The sequence below is a fragment of the Hylobates moloch genome, unplaced genomic scaffold, assembly GCF_009828535.3.
Source record: "Hylobates moloch isolate HMO894 unplaced genomic scaffold, HMol_V3 SCAFFOLD_4, whole genome shotgun sequence".
NCBI classification, from domain to species: Eukaryota; Metazoa; Chordata; class Mammalia; order Primates; family Hylobatidae; genus Hylobates; species Hylobates moloch.
In genome coordinates, this window is record NW_026652279.1 from 37046075 (window position 1) to 37069664 (window position 23590).

At 44.4% G+C, this 23590-nt stretch overlaps 1 protein-coding gene across 15 annotated transcripts in view; it reads right to left on the reverse strand.

Moving 5' to 3' along the window:
- KALRN (kalirin RhoGEF kinase) overlaps positions 1–23590 on the reverse strand; it is a 695573-nt gene that overhangs the window by 55785 nt on the left and 616198 nt on the right. For all 15 annotated transcript variants that reach the window (XM_032149952.2, XM_032149972.2, XM_032149957.2 and 12 more), the window contains 11 exons: positions 23118–23248; positions 18370–18436; positions 16498–16601; positions 16246–16315; positions 15532–15618; positions 14591–14683; positions 13093–13143; positions 12138–12215; positions 7458–7643; positions 6909–7080; positions 2269–2507 (listed from right to left, as the gene is read on the reverse strand). In XM_032149952.2, the coding sequence (XP_032005843.1) occupies positions 2269–2507; positions 6909–7080; positions 7458–7643; positions 12138–12215; positions 13093–13143; positions 14591–14683; positions 15532–15618; positions 16246–16315; positions 16498–16601; positions 18370–18436; positions 23118–23248 (1278 nt within the window). The remainder of the gene's footprint in view (positions 1–2268; positions 2508–6908; positions 7081–7457; positions 7644–12137; positions 12216–13092; positions 13144–14590; positions 14684–15531; positions 15619–16245; positions 16316–16497; positions 16602–18369; positions 18437–23117; positions 23249–23590) is intronic.

Genomic DNA, 23590 nt, shown 5'->3' on the forward strand with positions numbered 1-23590 from the left:
CTGGGAGATAAGGGTGAGAGGGGCACAAACACAAGGACGCTAGTTCACGTGGGCTTGCTCTGCACCCTACCTGGTGGTTCAAGGCCAAATCTCCCACTAGTAGGGTAGGCAGCGGACAGCATTCTCTCTTGAGTAATGACATGATATTAATAAACTGCTCTGAAAGTATATTTTTTAATAGCAATGTTTCAACAATATTATCATCCAGGGTGAATAGGCTCCACCCCACATAAAGGTATAAACACGCCTTCGACCTGGAAGCCCCTTCCCAGCATACAACCTTCCTGCCAGCATTCTCTTATAAGTGAAAGGAAGAACCTGGCACTGGCATAGGGGTATGTACGCACCTGGGCAGAATGAGGTCAGGGCAAGGGTCATGTCAGGGGTCACAATCCTTCAATGGAAAGAACACGGATTGTTTGATATTAAATTTTTCTCTTTTTGAAAGTGCGTTGGCTTTACTCTATATTCTGACCCTCTTTGAGACAGGACTAAGAATGATACCTCTGCCCAATTCAAAGGCAAGGCCATGACCTACCCTAACCCAACTTCCTGCAGGCACCAGGTACCCTCCCCTACTCATTAATACATGAGATGCTGCCCATGACCTTTTCATGTGAGTCTGTTTCAGGGCAGCTGCCTCTAGACAGACATGTAACTTTCCAAGGAGGACTGGCTGCCTCACAGAGCATGGTAAGAGCCAGAAATTCTTCAGTAAATACATATATATTCTATATGTATATACATACAAATTCTTCAGTATATACTTTTTTGTTTGTTTGTTTTTGAGACAGGGTCTTGCTATGTCACCTAGGCTAGAGTGCAGTGGCAGAGTCATAGCTCACTGTAGCCTCGACTTCCCAGGCTCAAGTGATTCTCCTGCCTCAGTAGCTGGGACAACAGGTGCATGCTACCGCGCCTGGCTAATTTTTTTAAAAAAAGTTTTATTAGAGATGAGTTCTTGCTATGTGGCCCAGGCTGGTCTTGAGCTCTTGAGCCCAAGCCATCCCCCTGCCTTGGCCTCCCAAAGTGCTGGGATTACAGGCGTGAGCCAGCGCATCTGGCCCAATATGTTTGACAAAATGCCAAAGTGACTTCAGCTTACTCACGAAGGCAGGATTGTTTTTTAAGGTGGAAAATCATTTCCAGGTGATGTGATGGAACAAATCAGTATGGTTACTCTAATACACGATTGAACTTGGACACTAATATTTTTTTTAACATAACCAATATAAACTAATAATTTTGGGGAGAAATAAGACTATAAAATTGGAACATGTAGATAAAAAATGTAAGTGTTCCTATTCATAGAGCCACTGAGTTCTAGAGAAAACTGAGGCCTAATGAGGTTCACTAACTTGCTAAGGTTCTAAAGCAAGTGAGTTGCAGAATTGGGAATAGAAACCAGGTTTGCCTGATTCCTAATCTAGCACTTTTCCCATTTCTCTCCTGTTCTACCTACCTTGTAGGGGCAAAATAGCTGTGTAGACTAAGTCTATAGTTGAGTCTTTGACTCTCCTTATGGTGATGTTTGAACTGTGGATTATCAACGACAAACATTCCATCCAAGTCAGACTTCTCCCATTCACACATTGATGATCGACTTCCCTTCCACATCAGCCAATAGATGGTGAAGAACTGGGAAATTCTTTCAGTAGGTGCTCAAGGCAGATCATCATTAGAAAGGGTGATCTCTTTTTAAGATGTCAAACACTACAGCTGTGACTTTTAGATGAAGATGATCCACATTGCAACTATTCTATTTAGCAAAAATCATCCATTTTTATGATGATTTATGCCACAGGGAACTGGTATAACTCACTCAATTTATAGGGAAAGGAAAACATAATTGAGACTAGACTGTACTTAGTGTGCTGTTCCTGCTAAAATAATCAGCAAGTATTAAAAGATGCTACTTCCTGGCCGGGTGCAGTGGCTCACACCTGTAATCCCAGCACTGTGGGAGGCTGAAATGGCCATATCGCCTGAGGCCAGGAATTTGAGACCAGCCTGGCCAACATGGTGAAACCCCATCTGTACTAAAAATACAAAAATTAGCTGGGTGTGGTAGGGCGCCTGTAGTCCTCCCTACTCGGGAGGCTGAGACAGGAAAATTCGCTTGAACCTGGGGGGCGGAGGTTGCAGTGAGCCGAGATCGTGCCATTGCACTCCAGCCTGGGCGACAGACCGAGACTCTCTCTTCCTAAAGTAACCCCTGAGGCTGTGCCCTTGCAGTGACAAGGGTGGGAGTAATGAGTTGTCACTTACCTTGCCGGCTTCGAACTTGTCCCCAGGCTGGTGGTATTCAAACCCTGGACTGCCATTGGAGGTAGATATCTTCAGGGGAGGCAGAGGTGGGTTATAGCTGGAGCCCTTTGGGGGCTTCTCTGAGCCCACAGGAACGGAGGAGTAGGGCCTGGGGCTGGCTTGGGGAAGCCTGGCAGGTTGAGACCTCATCACGGCTGCGCTCCTTTCTTTCCGTTGATACTCAATGGGCGATTGCAGTGCTGTGGGATAAGAGCAGGTGGTTACTCTAAGCTTTGGAAATCCCACAAGGATCTGGAGGCCTCTTAGGTCCAAGGCTTTGTGTTAGGCATCGTGCGGATAAGTGAGAAAAATACTACCCTTGTTTTTAAGGCAATGGGAGAACTAAGACATCTACCTAAATAATGAAAATACAAAAAACAAAACAGTGCCATATGTGAGGTGCCAAGGGTTGTGCAAAGAGAGAGAAGGCTCTGTAATATGTGTGTGGTGGTAATAACAAAGAGCTTCGGAAGAGAGCTGTGGCCAGACTCTGGCACTCAGGCTGCAGGAAGGAAGCAAGTGTGACGTGTTGGTGAGGGGAACAGGAAGTAGTCAAGAGTGTCTAGGAGGAAGAGGAAACGAGAAGGGTCTGTGAGGTGGGAAGTGCCATGGTATGAAAAGTCTAGAAAGTTAGGCCAATGAGTCTGGACTGAATTCTGAAGGTCATGAAAAGTAATTGGATGGAATGAACTTTAAAGCTTTAAATTGAGATTCTATTGTCAGAGAGCGACATTTGAGGAACACTGACCTTGTAGTGGTTAGGAGGAGGGACTGGAGAGGACGAGACAGAAGGCTTCTTGTCTAATTCAGAAGCCATGGAATGGTAAAAGCGAGAGGCAGAAGGTCTAGGAGAGCGGGACCAGTGGGATGTGGAATGGATGTGGGCATGGTGAGGTGGAAGAGATGAGACTTTGACAGCCTAGGTGGGAAAAGCAATGCAAGAATCGAGGATGGCTCAGGTTTGGAGACTCGGAGGATGGCAGTCAGTAGAACTCAGAAGACAGGAGAACAAGCTGATGTGAAGGAGAAGACTGGAGCTTTGTTTTATTGAGTTTAAGGTAACAAGGTTGCAAGGTCTGAGAACTAAAGAGGGAGAGCTAGGCAAATGCCATACAGGTCCAATTCTTCAAGAATGACTTCAAGGGTTGGCCGATTATGTCATTTATATCAGTTTGCACTGTAACAGCTATTTAAGTGGGTTAACAGCTGGAGCCCAGAGAACTTCTCAATTATAAGGATATTTCTACGGTGATAGGTACATACCTCAACAGGACTCAACATAGGGTCACACTTCCTTTCTATCTGAGGTCTCAGAAGGAAAGGTTGGCTCTGAGATGCCTGCACACGTCTCTGTAAGTAGAGGCCTGGCCCTGGTCCATCATCACATCCTTGTCTCTTGTATGTGTCAAAGTAATAACAGGCCCACCAGAGCACTGCCTCTCTCACTGAGGAGCGTTTTATGGGCATTAAGTATTTAGGAGATGATAACCTAGTTCAGTAATACAGTCAACCCACTGTATCTGTGAGCTCCACAACCGTGGATTCAACCAACTGTGGATTGAAAATATATGGGAAGGGCCAGGTGCAGTGGCGCATGCCTGTAATCCCAGCACTTTGGGAGGCCAAGAAGGGTGGATCACTTGAGGCCAGGAGTTCAGGACCAGCCATGGCCAACATGGCAAAACCTTGTCTCTACTAAAAATACAAAAATTAGCATTTCTGTATTTTTGTATTGATGGCATACACCTGTAATCCCAGCTTCTCGGGAGGCTGAGGTACGAGAATCACTTGAATGCAGGAGGTGGAGATTTGCAGTGAACTGAGATTGCACCACTGCACTCCAGCCTGGGCGACAGAGCGAGACTCTGTCTCAAAAAAAAAAAAAAAAAGAAAAAGAAAATATATGAGGGAAAAAAGGATGGTTGTGGTCTGTACTGAACATGTACAGAGTTTTTTTTCTTGTCATTCCATAAACAATATAGTACAACAATCATTTCCATAGCATGTACATTATATTAGGTATTATAAACAATCTAGGGATGATTTAAAGTATACAGGATGATGCACATAGGTCATATGCAAACACTATGCCATTTTAGGTAAGGGACTTGAGCATCCACAGACTCTGGTATCCTCGGGAGGTCTTGGAACCAATTCCCTGTGGATACCAAGGGCTGACTGTATCTCCATGATTCATTAGGAGAAAGGTCTCTTGGAACCAAGTAAAGGTCTGAATCATTGACTATGCCTAAATAAATACAGTTCCAAGTTCTAAGTGCATAGCAGAGTTATAAAGTAGGCCTTATCAAACTGATTTTATGAATCAATTCCCATCATATGGAATTGTGATATTACCTGGTTATTTACAATAATTATGCTAAAACATTTGAAAATAGAATGTCTTCTTAAATAAGCTAAATGGACAGCCTGCATTCTTTCACCAGCCTCTATTTGAATAACTTAGTTCTCAGAATCAAGAAAACTGCATCCCTACAGGGTTTGTTTTTGACTGATAGATACAGTGTCTTATGTCTGATCCTGTTTCTTTCTTCACTTTGGTTGCTAGGGAGATCATAAATAAATGAATGCCCTAACACTAGCACCTATACTGCAGTTTTGTGGTTCACAACCTTAATTTGAAGTCCTATAGCTGTGGATTCAAGTCCTGTTTCTATCGCTTACTGTTTCTGTGACCTTGGACAAGTTCTGAGTCTCCTTTTCCTCACTTGAAAAAAGTAGGACAATAGTACTTACCTCTCCATGTTGATGTGAGGATTAAATATGAAAAACCATGTAAAATGCTTAGCATAGTGCCTGGCACAGAGCAAGGATTCAATACACGGGAGCCATTATTGTTATGTCAATAACTTCTTGTTTCAACTTACTGTTGTACCTTATTTTTCTTTTGTCCCAAATTGATGAATTTTAAAATTCCTAATTTCAGCTTAGAATCTATCAGAAACTCCTAATTAATAGAATGCAATTTAAACAGATATATTTTACATATGCACACCTTTTTGCATAAAATTATTTTATCAACAAAAGTGTTCATTCGAAGTCATATATTATATTCAGAAATCATAAGCCATATAAAACTTTCATTATCATCCCTCAGGGCTGGGCTGGTGTTTAATTTTAGACGTTTTAGAGTGAAAAGAATCCTAGAGATCACTTAGTCTAGTTGTTTTTCACCAAATTTTTTTTACAGTTGAGGGCCAGGAGACTGACCCAAAAATACTTTCTGTAAGTGCAAAATTGCTTTGAAGTCTCATGTTCTATCTTAAAAAGTCATGGCATCCTGTTACATGATCTCCTTCTATTTGTCTTTAAAACACTGTGCTAAATCCCTTATAATATAGGGAAACTGATATTGTAGGGAGGATGCCAGGTTTCCTGCTTCCAGGAAGACTGGCCCATCACAAAGCATGCCAGCATGGGCAGAGTAGAGCTACCTGAACTCTTTTTTTCACAAAACCAGCCACAAGGCCCAGATAAATGTCATGACCTCCTCAAGGTCTTCAACTCATATGTCACCTTTTATCTTTCCCTTCAGCATTCAGTTCCATTCTAGACACCCAGAAAATGCTGTATTTGGATCATTTGAAAGAGTCCAGATCCTAGTACAGGCATGAAAAGGTGACACACCCGAGGGTGGGCCTGTACGTGTGTACATGTGTGTACCTGTGTGTGCACTCATGTGAGCACATACGGCCATGTAGTACAGATCTCAGGACAGGCAGGAAGAGGTGGTATACCCAAAGGTGGTTGTGTGTGTGTGTGTGTGTGTGTGTGTGTGGTTACATTTTGCATTCAACTTCAAGCTCTATTTCTGCTTGGTTAGACTTCTGAGCTAACCAAGTCAACAGAGATCAGCCACTAGCTTAAAATCGCATACCCCTTTCCCATGCCAAGCTCAGTGTGAAGAAAACCCCAGCAGGGGAAAAATAAAGAAATATATACAAAGTGGCAACTCTACTTCACTCCAGTTCACGCCACCCAGGAGAGAGCTCCTGCAAGGGCCACAAAGAGCTACACCCTCTGTGTAACCACAGATTTTCTTCTAGGAAGTTTCAGGGTATTACAGAAATTTAAAGTTAGCAATCATCTCTAATTTAAAAAGGGTAAGGTTGGCTAGCAATGTGGCTTATGTAGGCTCTCACACTGTTGGGAGCAGAGGAGGGATTTGAACTGATCGGCCAACTCTCATTTATCTCTAGTTAACACTAGAGAAGCTGTGAGAAGTGGAAAAACACATGTCATTTCTAGCCGGTCCTGGTCCCTTAGACACAGAGGATGTGCCTATCTCAGACTTTTGCCCAAATTAGTACCAGGTGGTAGTGATGGCCACAAGACATATATCCTGTGTCCTATAAACGAAATCTCTTCTATCAGAAAGATGGAGCTTCTTTTTCATACCCTATCTGTTGTACTTGTATATTCAGATTCAGAAAAATTCTAAAGTGTTTCTAAAAACTACAAAGTTGGAGTTCCTATAAAATGTGATCTGGGTTCATAACGCAACATGAACCCAGACTCAAGGAAGCTTAGAGGTTGCGGAGTCCCCTGACATAGCCCTGCAAGAAACCAAGCCCAGAACCCACCATTCAAAAAGTCTCGCTGTGTTTCTAAGACTTGATTGATGTCCTGTACCCAGGCCTGCTGGATGTCAGCGTTGGCGGCTTGCAGAATGACCCTTTCAGAAGTCTCCCTGTTCATGAGTGCAAACTTGCAGGGATCATTGTCCACATTCTCCTCCAGGACCAAGTAATTCATCTGGAAGAAAACAAGTTGATCCTTTTTACATTTAAGAGATTTTTTAAAAATCAGCAACATATTACCGTTCCTCAAAGTTTCTATTTCAGGACAAGCTTCCAAATTTTGCCCTGGATCTAGCAGGACAGTACTTAGGTTTTGGTCTCTGGGTGAGTGACACGATCCCAGGGAACCTGCAGGATCCTGCTGGAGACTGGCTCAGCCTGTCACTTCAGCTCACAGATAATCACTGTCGTTCAACCTCCGTGACCGAACGTTATTAGGCTGAAAGATCTTCACGGTTCTGGATGTCACAACTCCAGTGCCTCGTCTTAGGGAAGCAGCTCCCAAGAACCGGGCTCTTCCTTGCCTCTTCTCATCACCACTGGGATCCTCACCTTGATGCTCCTTTTGAACATGTAGCCAGGGGTGAGAGATCCCTTCCTGAGCAGTTCACTGAAGATGACAATCTGCTCGAAGAGGAACACGCGCCTTTCTTTGGTCCGGGACTGCATGCCCGCATCCAGCTCAATCACATAGAATGTGTCCTGCTGCAGCAGCTTCCCCTGAGCAGTCAGGGTGCCCTGAAGGAAAGACGGGCTGGGGTGAAGTGATTGAAAAATGGGGAGAGGGCCACTGCCCTCTGGGTCCACAGAACCTCCCCATCTGGGGATACGGGCAACAAATCTGACAACAAAAGCCTCAGGGCTCTAGGAAGAGACTGAATTAGGACCCACCCACTCATCCAGGGGCCGACCTTGGCCACTTTCCTGTTCACACAAGGGCCCTGGAGGGAAAGGGAAAGCAAGCTGTGGAACCACTGAGAAATAGCTCCAGGCAAATGCCAGAAGGCAGGAAGGTAATACTATTAGCAGAAAAGCCATAATCCTGGCCCTTCTTGTTTGTTATTGAAAGGACAATAGAAAGTAGGTGACACTTGGAGCTAGAAGTGGCCTTTCCATCCTCAGAGCTCTGAGAACGGTGCCTGCCTGGTCCCTTTGCAGTATGGGCCAAGGACTAAGGGCATTCTCATGGCCACCAACCTTGAACTCACCTGTAGACAAGGGAAGTGATGAAGGCAGGACCACAGATACTCTGATAAGTCACTCCCTTCTCTTCTTCAATTATTTTAGGATGGGGAAATTCTGAAATCTTAGTTTGTAGTTATAGGCCAAAAGGGAAAGTTAGGGGGACTTATAGATAGGTCTCCATATTTTATAAGCGGGTAGATACTTTTCTGGGTTCTGTGATTCTTCTAAAAATGACTCCAGGGTGGGTGCGGTGGCTCATGCCTGTAATCCCAGAACTTTGGGAGGCCAAGCCAGGTGGATTACCTGAGGTCAGGAGTTCAAGACCAGCCTGCCCAACATGGCGAAAACTCATCTTTACTAAAAATATAAAAATTAGCCTGGTGTGGTGGCGTGTGCCTGTAGTCCCAGCTACTTAGGAGGCTGAGGCACAAGGGTCACTTGAACCTGGGAGGTGGAGGTTGTGGTGAGCTGAAACTGCACCACTGTACTCCAACCTGGGCAACAGAGCGAGATTCTGTATCTAAATAAATAAATAAATAGATTTTAAAAAATTAATTAAAAAAAAATGATTCCAGCTACTAGGCCACCTGACACCTAGCCAAGGAGGTATAACCTATTTGGTTTGCCAGTTTCTAATGAGATTTTCAGAGACATCTTCACAGCTTCAAAGGGAATATGGCCCAACCCAGAAAGTCTTCCCAGACTCTGTCAAAGCACCTTGCATTTCTATTGCTTTGCAACAAGAAGACCCTGACATCAGAGAGAGCAATCAGAGGGCCTCCTCTGAAATGCAGGTGCTCTTTCTCAGGCGACAACTCTGCCCTTTGGTGCAAACGTGGCCATTCCCTTCATGTGATGCCTTATTCCAAACACTAGCCGGCAGAGGGGTCATTTTTCTTTTGTGTTCCTGAGAAGTCCCTGCCCTCTGCTTGGATCATGGCTCCTTACTGCCAATGTCAGCAGCCAAACAGGCTTATCTCTACCCTGGTCCAAAGTTAATATTAAGCCAGTGACCAGCTAGCCAGGAAAGCTCTATTAATATTACACAAGAACCTATCATGGGTTATAGCTCGGCCAGCACCAAAGGGAAAGCCAGGGGATCTGAAAATGGAGGGGAATTTAAAAGAGGAGGATCTAACTTCTCTCAAGCCCAAAGCCATGGGCTGAGGGAATAGACACATGCTCACTGTTCTTCCCAGTTAGCTGAAGGAATGCAAAAAGCAGGTTCTGGTGGCTTGACAAAAACAGGAGACAGCAGTGCTTAACTTAAAAGCTTGATTCTGGGCCGGGCGCAGTGGCTCACGCCTGTAATCCTAGCACTTTAGGAGGCCGAGGCTGGCAGATCATGAGGTCAGGTGTTCAAGACCAGCCTGGCCAGCATGGTGAAACCCCGTCTCTACTAAAAATACAAAAATTAGCCGGGCGTGGTGGCACCTGCCTGTAATCCCAGCTACTTGGGAGGCTGAGGCAGGAGAATCGCCTGAACCCAGGAGGCGGAGGTTGCAGCGAGCTGAGATCATGCCACTGCACTCCAGCCTGGGTGACAGAGCAAGACTCCATCTCAAAGAAAAAAAAAAAAGCTTGATTCTGTGCTTGTGGGTGCCCTTATAAGGACACACACACACACATACACACACGCACGCACGCACAGGTACAACACAGCTCCTGTGAAGTTTAACTTGGGGCAGACAGCACAGTCAGTCACTCCTCCTGCCAGTGGTCACTTCCTCCAGAGACCCAGAGAAGCACAGTTAGACTCCTGTTCAGAAAACATGGGGTCTTCAAGGTTGAAGAGCAAAAGGGATCTCTTGGTTTGTTCAGTATAGCCTCAGACCTGATGTAATGCCAAGGGGAAAAGTACAAAACTCTACCCAGTATGACTGAAGAAAAATGGTTAAGAACTCAGTGTGTGTCTGCCGAGTAACCCTGCTTACACTAATGTCTCCGGCCTGCTTTGCAAGACCAACAGCCTATGAAAAACGCACAGCAAAGAAAACCATCCACATAGTTCCTGTCACAGCAAAGCATGAAAATCAGACAGGGACACATGGGATGGGCTGAAAGGGCAAGGAGGAGAAGAGAATTTGGCTCAAGAATGTCATGAATCCAATGCATGAAAGCAAATTTAAATATACTATCCCCTAAATTACTCATACAGTGGTATGAGTATGAGTCAACTATATCTCTGTCTTGTATCTATTCCATTCTAGTTTAGCCAGAAAAAAAAAACAAGCCATTTATTTCTGAATTATCTCAAATTTCTAGGAATCCCTTTGCCCCAAAAAGGAATAATGAAAGCTTAGGTTTCAGACTGCTGGGAAATAGAAGATCCACATCTTTCTCTAAAGGGATCAACAACTACTAGGTACCAATCAATAATTGTGTCAGTTCCAATTTTATCATATTAATCTTAAAAACATATTATGTGTGGTTAATTTATTAGGTTTGGATATACATTAATAACAGTCAGTTATTAAGTTTAAATTAGAAAGTCAATTTGCTCTTCAAAGGTTCACTGTTATGGGCTGAATTGTGTTTTCTCTCCTTCCATGCCCCCCATCAATTCCTATGTTGAAGTCCTAGCCCCTGAAGTCCCAGAATGTCAGCATGTGACCTTATTGGGAAATGGGGTCTTTACAGAGGCAATCGAGTTAAAGTGAAGTAGTCATGCCAGTAAGCCCTAATAGAATATGACTGATGTCCTTATTAAAAAAAAAAAAGGAAACGGCCAGGTGCAGCGGCTCACACCTATAATCCCAGCACTTTGGGAGGCTGAGGGGGGTGGATCACTTGAGGTCGGGAGTTCGAGACTAGCCTGACCAACATGGAGAAACCCCGTCTCTACTAAAAATACAAAATATCAGCTGGGCGTGGTGGCACATGCCTGCGATCCCAGCTCCTCGGGAAGCTGAGGCAGGAGAATCGCTTGAACCCAGGAGGAGGAGGTTTTGTTGCCACTGCCTGGGCAACAAGAGCAAAACTCTGTTAAAAAAAAAAAAAAAAAAAAAAGGAAACTTGGCCACAGAGATAACACAGAGGGAAGGGAATGTGAAGATAGATACAGGGAGAATGCCATGTGAACATAAAGACAGCCATCTACAAGCCAAAGAGAAAGGCCTGGGACAGACCCCTCCCTCACAGCTCTCAGGAGGAACCAACCTGACAGTACCTTGATTTCAGACCTCTAGCCTCTAGAAATGTGAGACAATAAATCTCTGTTGTTTAAGCCGCCCAATTTATGGTACTTTGTTATGGCAGCCCTAGTAAACTTGTATATTCACTTAAACCAAAATCTTTGGGACACAGCCATTTCCCTGCAGACTTGATTCCCCTCTTCAAATAATAGAACTTTGTACTGTAATGTTTCAGAGTTTTAACTGTTCATTTAACTAAAAAGCCAGAACCCCTTCTCAAAAAACAGGTGTTCCATTCTCCTGCCTAATTCCACTTCTATCACATAGCCCTGCTGTCACTCACAGTCCCTGAGTTTATCAATCAAGAAGGGAAAGGAAGAGGTCACTATCAGGTCTAAACACTCATAAAGAACTCTGGGTCTTTCCTAGCCTGGCAACATGGCAAAACCTCATCTTTATAATATAAAAAATATTTTAAAATAAGCCAGGTATTGTGGTGTGTGATTGGAGTCCAGCTTCTCAGGAGGCTGAGGTGGGAGGGCTGCTTGAGCCCAGGAGGCTGAGGCTGCAGTAAGTCAGGATTGCACCACTCCGTACTCCAGCCTGGGTGACAGGGCAAGACCCTGTCTCAAAAAAAAAAAAGAAAAAGAATTCTGGGTCTTTCCAATCTCCTTGGAATTCTGACTTTGGTTTGGCCAAATGCTCTGTAACTTCTTATGACCTCCCTACTGCTGGACTTCCTAAAGAGATGCATCTTCCAGGACTGTAAATGAGAGGAGTCCGGGTATGAAGGCATAGTGGTGAGTGAAGGAGGCAGAGGCAGGACACAGGGCTTCAGGGGGAGGAAGCCGCAACAGCCTGGACTCCTACTGTCCTGGAGAGAGTGGGCTTAGACGCATTCTTAAAGACTCACCTCAAAGCCCTGCAGACGTCCTAGATTCATCATGTCATTGCAGCGTTTGGGAACAAGGCACATTAACTCCACTGCTTTCTGTGGGAAAGAACAACTGTTACTCAGGAGGGGGAAAAGGACTCACGCAGGAAGCTCTTGATAATTCAGTGCTGGAAAACAGGGACTTCATCTCTGGTGGCTCCTTTATTCTAGGAAGGGATGCTGGTTCTGGCTGTCCACTCTCAGAGAGTGTGGGGCTTTCTGTTCCAGAGGGAGGGTGTTGGTCCTCAGCACAGGGGCTCCAGGTCAGTCACTGAGCATATGTTGGGGGAATATTACTCAGTCCCTCCTTTCCCTACCTTCCTGTTTTTGTTCATCAATTCCCTTGCCTTCTCAGATTTTCTTTCTTCTCTCTGTTGCTTCCTGGCTGCCCAGGCAACAGCTTAGCCTGGCTTGTGAAACACTAGAGGTTTTAAACTAAAATAATCTGTCAGAATGGTCTGTAACCTCTCTGGCTTAAAATAATCCCATGGTGACATTGTCTCAAAGGACTTCACTTGGAAGTAGTCTGCAGGGTTTGGACAGGGAGGTGAAAATGGAATACTTTATATGTTTGACTCAAATAATACTTGCCTTCACGAATAAAATTGCATGCTGAGGCTTTTGTGCAACTTACATCTAATCCCTGAAGGATATTAAGGGGTTACCCTTTCCCACTATGTGTCACCAGGAGCCAAAAGAACACCAGTGGGGCTAAGCTCTAGTCCACCCCAGGACAGATTTCTCGAGTTCTAGGAAACACTGTGTTAACACTTGTCATTCCTCAAGTAGGTACAAAGCTGTTTACAAGAGCCTCTTACTGTCTGAGAGGGGTCCACCGGGATCCGTGGTCCTCCTGAGACAATCTTTTCCCCTCTAGAGAAAGATATCCAATATGGTCCCTAAGAACAGCAAGGATTACATGCAGAAAACTCACCTCGATATCTGAACACTCCAAACCAGCCTTCTCACTGTATCTCAGGAAGTCCTAACAAGTAGGGGAAGCAGGGAAGAGTGTGGGAAGGGGTAAAATTAGTAAAATAGCTGGGGAAAAACTTATCATAAAAATACAGTAACACCCTGGAGACTTTCCTTCCCAGCAGAGGTGGCAATGGTTTAGCGTAGTTGAGAAATGAAATTATGAGTCATGTAAGATGTAATAACATAGAGAGAACTCCCAGAATATTCAAAATTTCTTTTTTTCTTTTTCTTTTTTTTTTATGAGACAGAGTCTCACTCTGTTGCCCAGGCTGGAGTGCAGTGGTACAAATTCGGCTCACTGTAACCTCTGCCTCCTAGGTTCAAGCGATTCTCCTGCCTCAGCCTCCTGAGTAGCTGGGATTACAGGCAAGTGCCACCACGCTCAGCTAATTTTTGTATTTCCGGTAGAGAAGTGTTTCGCCATGTTGGCCAGGTTGGTCTCGAACTCCTGACCTCAGGTGATCCACCTGCCTCGGTCTCCCAAAGTGCTGGGATTACAGGTGTGAGTGACTGCACCCAGCCTCAAAATTTCAAAGCTATGGGAGAAGGAAGAGTGAGAGGAAGGGAAGACAAAGGAAAGGGGGATTATGACAAGAAAGGAGAGAAAGGAAAGTTAAGTCTCTCTTTTCTATTTAGCCTCCTAGTTCCATAAGATGAATCAAGTTAAGCCATTGTTTAAAATATAATTAGGCCGGGCACAGTGGCTCATGCCTGTAATCTCAACACTTTGGGAGGCCGAGGTGGGAGGACTGCTTGAGGCCAGGAGTTTGAGACCAGCCTGAGCAACGTAGTGAGACCCTGTCTCTACAAGAAAAATAAAAAAATTAGCTAGGCATGATGGCATGCATCTGTTGTCCTAGCTACTTGGGAGGCTGAGAAGGGAGGATCGCTTGAGCTCAGGCATTTGAGGCTGCAGTGAGCTATGACTGTGCCACTGCACTGCAGCCTGGGTGACAGAGTGAGACCCTGCCTCAAATATATACATATATATTATATTTTATAATATATATTGATTATATATAAAATATATTGATTTTATATAATATATTGATTTTATATATATAATCAAATTTTAGGTATTACTAATCTAAGATTTCTAAAGCCTTGCCTTTCCCTTTCTTTCTCCCTTGTAGTCCACTCTGATTTTATATTCTTCTTATTTTTTAAAGGTATCAAGTCAATGATTGAGACAAAGTAAGAATGTGAATTGAAAAAATAAAATCAAGTAACAACCCACCTTAAGGGCAGGAAGAACAACCATGCAGTTTATTTGGGGGCAAAGCTGATAGAGTAACCAGCAGTTAGATAAAAGTTCCCACGTCCCTACCACTCCTCCCACAGTTCACAGTCCTTTGGGACAGTGCGGTGGAGGCAGAATCCCTAGCTCTACTGCTAACCTGCTCTGAGCTTGAGGGACCCTTCTCCAGCCCTGACCCAGGCTCCCAGCTTCTTACCTTGAGGAGCAACTGGTATTTTGTTATTCTCTGAATGGGCTTGATAAGGAAGTCACTCAGTGTCAGCCTCTGATTTATCTCCTGTTTTACCTCCTGAAACACAGGCAGCAATATTAGAAGAAAAAGGAACTGAAGAACTGGGGTGCTCTGAATCAGGGTTCAAAGGCAAGGAAGACAGGTCTGCATGTTTTCCAATGAAGCTGAAGAATCTTTAAGCATCTTTAAGCAATGTGAGGGGTAAAATTGCCTAGAGGACTGTTTACTTGTTATGAACAACACGTAACACACATCACCACTGGCTTCCTGCCATCCTCCCATGCTTTTACAGTGAGTACTTCCACACCTTGGTCTTCACCCCAGTCCTGGGAGACAAGCTGGAGGAGCCTTATTCTCTCCACTGCTTCAGGGCAAAGTCAGGGAAAAGGGGCTTCTCCTAGGACACACAAGCCTATGGAGCCGGGCCTTAAACTTAGATCTCCAAACACTCAGCTGAGTGCTCCTTCTAAGTGATGATGCTGCCTTTCTCCTAGCAAAATAAATCCTTCCAGGCTAGGCCAAGGAAACTAGGAAGTGGCTGCAAACCCTTCAACCAACAGAAGGCTCTTCAGTAAGTGGTCCCTGGGGGACTGGTGGGTACAGTCTGCTCCCACTTAAGAAGAACTGGAGCTTCTCAAACCGTCTCTGTGTTCAGGCTTGTTCTGCAAATGGGGGCTTCTCAAATCAGAACCCAGACTGGGCCACCTCAGCTCCTCTCAAGTGAAGGTGCTCATGAGAATTTAAGAAGCTGCTTTCTCTGTTGAGGCAGCTATTCTTGCCATGAAGGGGTCAACGGTGCTGTGTGGGGGTCACATATGGATGGATGACGTCTGGTATTTCTGAAAGTGGCTGTCTTGGCCTGAGTTTTCCTCTCACCCCGGTTCAGCAAAGCCTGCACAGCTTACCTCAAAGTAGGCATCATACTCAGCAACGATGTACTCTGAGCGCGGCTTATTCTGACAATACCACACATAGATGTGCAGCTTCCGCTCCTGAAAGAGCAGAGAGAGACATGTGGACAGTCAGGCATCTTGTGTCTTTTGTTCAATCTCAGAGTGCCGTGCTGGCCTCCACGTGGACAAAGGACAAAGACGTACTTGGGGACACACCAAGGCAGCTGAATATCAGGGATATAAATGTGGTGGGCAAGAGCCACTTTCCAAATCTCCAAGGTGGTCAAAAACACAAACAAAAAACTTAGAGAGGGCTGAGAAGGAAGGTCAGTCAAGGAAGAGCAGAAGAGAAGAAATTTTATTATTTTTTTTCTGAGATGGGGTCTCGCTCTGTCACCCAGGCTGGAGTGCAGGGTGGGGCCGTCATGGCTCACTGCAGTCTTGACCTCCCAGGTTCAAGCGATCCTCCTGCCTCAGCCCCCAAAGTGGCTAGGACTATAGGCATGTGCCACCAGCCCTGGTTAATTTTTAAATTCTTCGTAGAGATGGGGGCCTCACTATGTTGCCCAGGCTGGTCTTAATTCCTGGGCTCAAGCAACCCTCCCACCTTGGCCTCCTAAAGTGTTGGAATTACAGGTGTGAGCCACTGTGTCTGGCCAGGATTTCAAAATGAATATAAATGAGCCTAGTGAAGGAGTTAGGGATGAGGTGATGGGAGACACTCACATGCTTAATAAAGAGCTGTGCCAATCTGTCTTGCTCCTGGATACACTTTTCCAGTTCCGCCAGGAAAAAACTAAAAGGAGAAAGGGGATAAGAGAAGGAAGCCACATTATTCAGAACTGTATTATTTCTCAATAATAAGATGAGTTACAGAAGACTCTCCCCTAAGCCCTACTCCTTGAGTCAGATGCAGGAAGAGGACTCAAGTCCTGGGTTCCCAGGACACTGGATCCTCGGGGCAGCATTAACACTTACTCCTTATGCCAGTCATAAATCTGATGAATATTTCCAAACACGATTTTGTCCTTTCCTCGCATATCCTCAGGGACACCCTTTTCTTCTATTCTCTTCATGAAGCCCTGCAGCAGCAAAGGCAATGGTTAGTAGCATATTTTCACAGGAAAGCTTTCTGGGCCATGCCACACGCCACAGCACCCCTGCGAGTCCACATTGTGTGTGTTTGAGGACAAATGCTTCTGTGGTTTCTCACTATTCAACCAGGTCTTTTACCCCCGGTGCAGAGCAATAGAGAAAACTTTTTTGAGTTTCAGGATCCCCTTCTTTGTCTCCAGTCCCCTTAAGAAAGCAGAGCATAGAAGAAAACAATAAGCTGTCCCTCTTCCTTCTCCCAATCCAAGTTAATCAGGTCTGTAAAGGCTCAGAACTAGATACATCTGGCCTAGAAGTAAGTCTTAATATGTTAATACTTTATAGTCTATAAAACGTGATCATAGAGAATTTCATTTCTGTTTTAAAATCAGGTTTTGAGGTTGGACAGGTAGCATTATCCCCACCTGACAGACAAGAAAACCCAGGCACCTGGGTGTTGGATGATGACTTGTCCCATAATCACACCGCTGATGTCTGAGTTCCCTGCATTTCAGCCTCCCAGTCTTCAGATTCCCTCGTCCTCTACTCCTGGGCTGGACTGCATATGGAAGCTGCTGTACCTCTTCCACCCCCCAGCCCCACAAAAAGACAAGAATAACTTTCCATAAGTTAAAATTCAGGTCTTCTATATGCCTGGTTAATCTGTTTATTCAAGGTTCAGGATAAGCAAATACAAAACCCTAAGTCAGCAGATTTCACAGGATGGGAACTCAGGCCAAATGTAAGGAACCGGCAGGCAATGTAGGCTCTAGGCATAGAATTTTTATTTTTTTGTTTTATTTTTATTTTTATTTTTTTTCGAGATGGAGTCTTGCTCTGTCACCCATGCTGGAGTGTGGTGGCGCGATCTCAGCTCACTGCAAGCTTCACCTCCCAGGTTCACGCCATTCTCCTGCCTCAGCCTCATGAGTAGCTGGGACTACAGGCACCCACCACCACGCCCGGCTAATTTTTTTTGTGTTTTTAGTAGAGATGGGGTTTCACTGTGTTAGCTAGGATGGTCTCGATCTCCTGATCTCGTGATCCGCCCGTCTTGGCCTCTCAAAGTGCTGGGATTACGGGCATGAGCCACCGCACCTGGCCGAGAACTTTTAGACTTCATGTTTTCAAGATGATTAACAATAGGGATCTAAGCCATTCAAATTACCCACTTACTTTCTCAGGCTTTTTTTTTCATCCAAGTGTCTAAGTCCCTCTTAAGTGAATCCCTACAGAGACAGATTTGTTTAATTTACTACCAAGTTGTCTTAACTGTGGACCTGTCAACCTTGCTCATTGGTGGGCTTTTCTTTTATCTGTCTTTTTGTTAGCTATAACACTTCTCCTTAAAATCTATGGAAATGTATAAGCCCTAAGATCCCACTAAGAATGAACGGTTTTATGCCTATGTGGCTCATAGCTCTGAAGAATATATGTCCACATAGTTAAACATCAAAGAAAAGCTCTTAAGACAATAGCTTGGTCACCTAAAACAAAGTGGAATGAGTTCCACTCTAACCAAGAGGCTCCCCCAAATGTATAACATTCGGTTCCCTACTTCCCTCTAAATATCTTATTTCAAGGGGAAAAGAAAAATATTGCCTACATATTCTACTTATTACCATTTTTATTTTCATTTCTGCAAGTGCTCAGACAGTAAAGTACATGTAACCATCAGATTAAAACACCTTGGCCTAGGTAGGGTCCAATGTGCTCCTGGTTGGGTAACCACAGACCCACCTGGAACCCTCTACTTACCTCCACCACAATGCCCAGATCCTTGACATAGTCTTTCTCTGTCTGTACCAGCTCATTCAGGACAAACCTGAGCAGGAGATTAAGAACAATGAGTGTTCCTCTTCATTGTTAAGCCAAAGATCTTCACTTAAGTTCACAGAAAAGTTACTTTGGCACCTTTATGACAAGTCCCCTTAAAACACGCACACTTATCTCCTGGGAAAGATGCTTACGGATGCTTTCCCTACAGGAGGCCCTACTGAAGGGCTGAGGACACCAAGGCCAGAAAGGACTTCCCCAGGTGACATACAATAGTCACATGAAAAATGATGCTCAGCACCTAGCATTCTTCTTTCTATTCGTCATGTGTTTCTCCCTCCCCTACAACTGAACAATTGTATAGACAGAGGGCAGAAAGAATGACAACCATTTTGGCAAAACTGAGTTCTGAAAGCTTTAAGGCTGGGCAGGGGTTAAGATGAGACTTTTCTTCCTTCATTTCAGCTCCATTCTTCACTTAACAAGAGGAGAAAGACATTTACTTGATTACCAACCTGTAAGTCCTCCAAGACATGGATAGATATCAAGTGAAGCTTTTAAGATATGGAAGCTGCAATTATTCTGATAGGTATCCATGGTAACTGGCCTGGAAAATCCCCAGTCAAGGCCAGAAAGATGGACTGCAGACATCCCAAAATCACACCTTTAATGCAGCACTACCTTTTCCAGGATGCAGGATTTAATAATTACAAGGACATTTGCCCTCTTGGTTTCTTTCTTGTTAATTCTTTCTACCATTTACTATGTGCCACTCCCTTCATCTGGGTTTCCCCAGGCTTATAATAAGGTAGGTATTGTAAAGCCTATTTTATATAAACGAAAATGCGGAGACAGAAAGATTAGGTAACCTGACCATGATTACAAAATGAGTAGCAGAGCCAGGATTTGAACCCAGTTGTGTAAGAGTCCAAAGACCATGCTCTTTCCCAGCAGCCCACTGCCTGGTAAACTACTCTGACTGGCTCTTGGGAGTCCCTGAAGCCTCAAACCCAAACACTCTTTCTGTCTTTTGTCCAGACACTAAAGAGCTTTACATAAAATGCTAATGGTTGTGCACAGGGGCAGGGTGGTGCTGTGCAACCTACTGGAGTCAAACTCTTCCAATCTGATTGGAACGAGTTTTGCCTGGGACCATACAATTGCATTTTGGGCCCAAGTAGCAGAAAGGATAAAGTTCTGAGATGTCAAAGTGGGACCCCAGCACAAGGGTTGTAACCGTTTTGAACCCAGGAAGCAATTCATCTGAAATTCTTGCTCCGTATAGCCCCAGAAGCCACCACATTCCTGGGGCCTGGGGCCTCTGGGCAATGGGGAGGAAGCAGAGGAACACATGCTTCTTTATCAGTGCACCCAGCACTTCCAACAGCTCCCTCTCCAGCACAGACAATCATGTGTTTTAGGCCACAGGAAGGAACTGGCAAGGCCAAATAAAAGCATTTAAATATATCTTTACCATGGCCCAAGTTACTGCCTGGTAGAAAGTGGCAAAAGAAAACCCACAGGAAACTTATAGTAGGAATATGGGGCTGGGAGGGCCCTCTGGAGATGAAGTCCAGCTCTCGGTCTCCAGGTGATATTTTTATCCTAAGCTATTTGCTGGCAGATGAGGGCTATCTTTGGCTTCTCAGCCTTTAGATAAGGGAACTGTATTAGGTGCTGCTAGTGGACCTGTCATCTCTTCCCTTGAAGGGTTAATGAAGGAAGACCATGACGTATTAAAAGACATTCTGAAGAGTGACATCAAGGATTTAAATTGCAGGCATTGCAAGGCAGTGCACAATTAATTGCCAAATGAACTGACAACAAGGCATGTTTTTCATGATAAGTTCTTATCAGTAGAAGTCATTTACAAACAAATGTTATTCTTTGGTCCAACTAAAATTATTTCAGCTACTGGTTAGAACCACTTCTAACCTCCTTTCACAGGGATAGGAAATGGCTGGTCTTCCACAGAAAATCCCTTAGATTCATTGCACTGGCTGTTCTCTCTCTTGAGAACACTTTTTCTCCATGGCTAATTTACCTCCCCCGGTCTTTGTGCAAATGCCAGGGCCATTTAAAATTGCAACATGGCCTCATTTATTCTCTGGATCTCCCTTACACTGCTCTATTTTTTTTTTTCTTTTTCTTGTTTCCAACATAATACATAATTTATTTTGTTTATTGTCTGATTTCTCCCACTAGAATTTAAACTTGCCATGAGAGCAAAGACTTATGTTGTTATTATTATTTGTCTTATTCACTGATGTATCCCACTGATGGTACATACTGGTGTTAGACAGGTATTTGTTGAATGAGTGACTAAAACTTGAAGACAATTAACTCCATTCTCAACTTTTTTCTTCTCCTGGACAAATGACTATTTGTGTTCATCTTTTCTCCACGGAGCTCTCATTTAACCCTTTGATGCCCTACTGCCATCTTCCGGATTGAGTCTTGGTTCACTACACCCCTCAGCCTCTGGCCTCACATATGGTTTACAGCGAAACACCTATACACCACCCTTTCATCATGACCATAAAGTACAGCAGGAGAGAATAAGGATGACATATAGTAAGAGGTATGAGATACTCTAACAGCTGCATTTGCAGGATAGCTCAGGATGTGAAGAGGGGTGGATTTTGGCAAGAATGAGGAGGGAGAAGAGATGAGTAAAGTGGGCAAAAGAGACAGCAAACTTTTGTGGCCTGTCGAATCTGGACAATGGCTTAAATGACTGCTCAAAGGCCGGTTCAAGCTACATGCTAAGAGTAGTGACTGGCAGCCGGGCACGGTGGCTCATGCCTGTAATCCCAGCACTTTGGGAGGCTGAGGCGGGCGGATCACGAGGTCAGGAGATTGAGACCATCCTGGCTAACACGGTGAAACCCCGTCTCTACTAAAAATACAAAAAATTAACCGGGCGCGGTGGTGGGTGCCTATAGTCCCAGCTACTCGGGAGGCTGAGGCAGGAGAATGGTGTGAACCCGGGAGGCAGAGCTTGCAGTGAGCCGAGACAGCGCCACTGCACTCTGGCCTGGGTGAAAGAGCGAGACTTTGTCTCAAAAAAAAAAAAAAAATAGTAATGACTGGCTTTTCCCAGGGTCACCTGCCACCTCAGAGGTCACTTTCCTGACTTAAGCTTTGCTTTGGCTTGACAAAGGACTAAGACATCAGCTCCAACTTGGCCTCACCTGTGTAACAACAACCTGAGAAGCTAAGGAGACTCAGCTTTGTGCAAGTCCTAGGAAATTTCCCTTTGGGGGATGGCATTTCTCAACCTCTATTACATTTACCAACTTCTTGGGGTTCTCCCTGAGTACTCACAAAGCTGAGGGGGTAAATATGGAATTTCAGGATTTACATGCTACTTATTCATCTCCACTATGAAGTGATAGCCCTGCTTTCACACCAGGCCTTCACTGTGATGTTCTCACTTTTGTTTCCTAGGAAACAAAAACTCATAAATAGACACTTTGTACATTCTAGGTAACAGAAGGACCTGGTCTCACTTATTTTTGCTAGTTTTCATGTCTGTGGCCAGGCTAAAGGAGTGATGAATTTGAGAGAGAAAGGCAGGTTAATTAACAGCAGGGAGACACCCTTTACACCTGCCTTCCCAATTCTCACTACTGCTTATAATCTCTCACATGCTGAGCTATGTCTAAGACTCATCAGTAGCTCTGCTTCCAACACAGAGTCAAACTCTAAACAAGAAAACAAAAGTTGGCCAAATGTAGTGGATCCTGCCTGTAATCCCAACAGTTTGGGAGGCTGAGGCAGGAGGATTACTTGAGCCTAGGAGTCCCAGACCAGCCAGGGCAACAAAGCGAGATTCCATCTCTACAAAAAATAAAATAATTAGCCAGGCATGGTGGTGCACACCTGTAGTCCCAGCTACTTGGGAGGCTGAGGTGAGAGGATCCCTTGAGCCCAGGAGGTCAAGGCTGCAGTGAGCTATGATCATACCACTGCACTTTAGTCTGGGTGACCAAGCAAGACCCTGTCTCAAAAAAAGAAAAAAAAAAAAGAAAGAAAAGAAAAAGAAAATGAAAGTTTTGGAGGAGTTCTGCTTTTGCACTAGTGGTATCTGGTATATTCTTGATCAACTAAAATAATAGATTGACTTCATATCAACATAGGTAACTCTTGCATAACATGGGACTGTTCTGCATTATGAATTTTATTTTACCACTAACTATTCCAAGTGGAGAAGAAGTTCTCGTGGAACTAATCCCAGAAACAGATGCAAAATTAAAACCTTTGGAGAAGGAGTAGAGACAGGACCTGCTTGATGGTACAACAGCTCCTTCCTCTATATATAACTTTCCTACATTTGGGGAAATTTTTTCTTAGATGACCTCTATCAGACTTTCTGCCATGGTCAGAGACTCTCTGATTCTACAGGCCCTCAGTAACAGTCTCATAGTTTCCTCAACTTTGCCATTTTCCTTTTATCACTAAGTTTTAAATTTCAAACAGACCTATGACCACACTTTGTCAGTAATAGCTGCTATCTCATAGAACATACTTTAGCCTAAACTTCAATCAAGTCAGTGCCAAAGTGGCTCAATGTTTATCAGTGCTATGCTGTACAGATCTGAGTCTTAGGATGAATGATGTCAGTGGAAACAGTGTGGGGAACCCCTCTCGAATTCTCCCCAACCTTTGTTCATTGTCCACCGCACTCACATGTGCACCACAGGGAGGAACCTGGGGAAGCCACTTACATCCTGCCTCTCAGGGCCTTGGCTTTCTGTTCTTCTTCTGGGTTTCTAGGAGGTGTGGGTGGGGCCATCCCCTCATTCAGGCAGCCTGCAGGGTCTTTCAAGCTCCCCCGGTATGAGCCTCCTTCTAGACTCTGAAAAGAGAGAATAAACAGCCTTAGAAAAGTGTACTTTGGAAAGTCATTTGGAATCCCTGTGTCCTCCCAGCCTAGCCACAGACAACATAGAAAATCAGTAGCCAAGGCTGTTCTCACCAAACCACAGTGAAGCACTAGCAGACCAGAGACTTTATCCTCCTGCAGCAGGGAGCCCAAAGCTGCCACCTTCTCAGGCAACCAGAATGTACTTGGCATCTATGTGTTGCCAATTTCCCAGACATAATGAAATTGTCAAAGTGACTATCTCTAGGTAAGTGCTCCAGAGGTAATGCTAACGATTGCAATTCTATACCAAATATGCAGTTACAAAAGAAAACA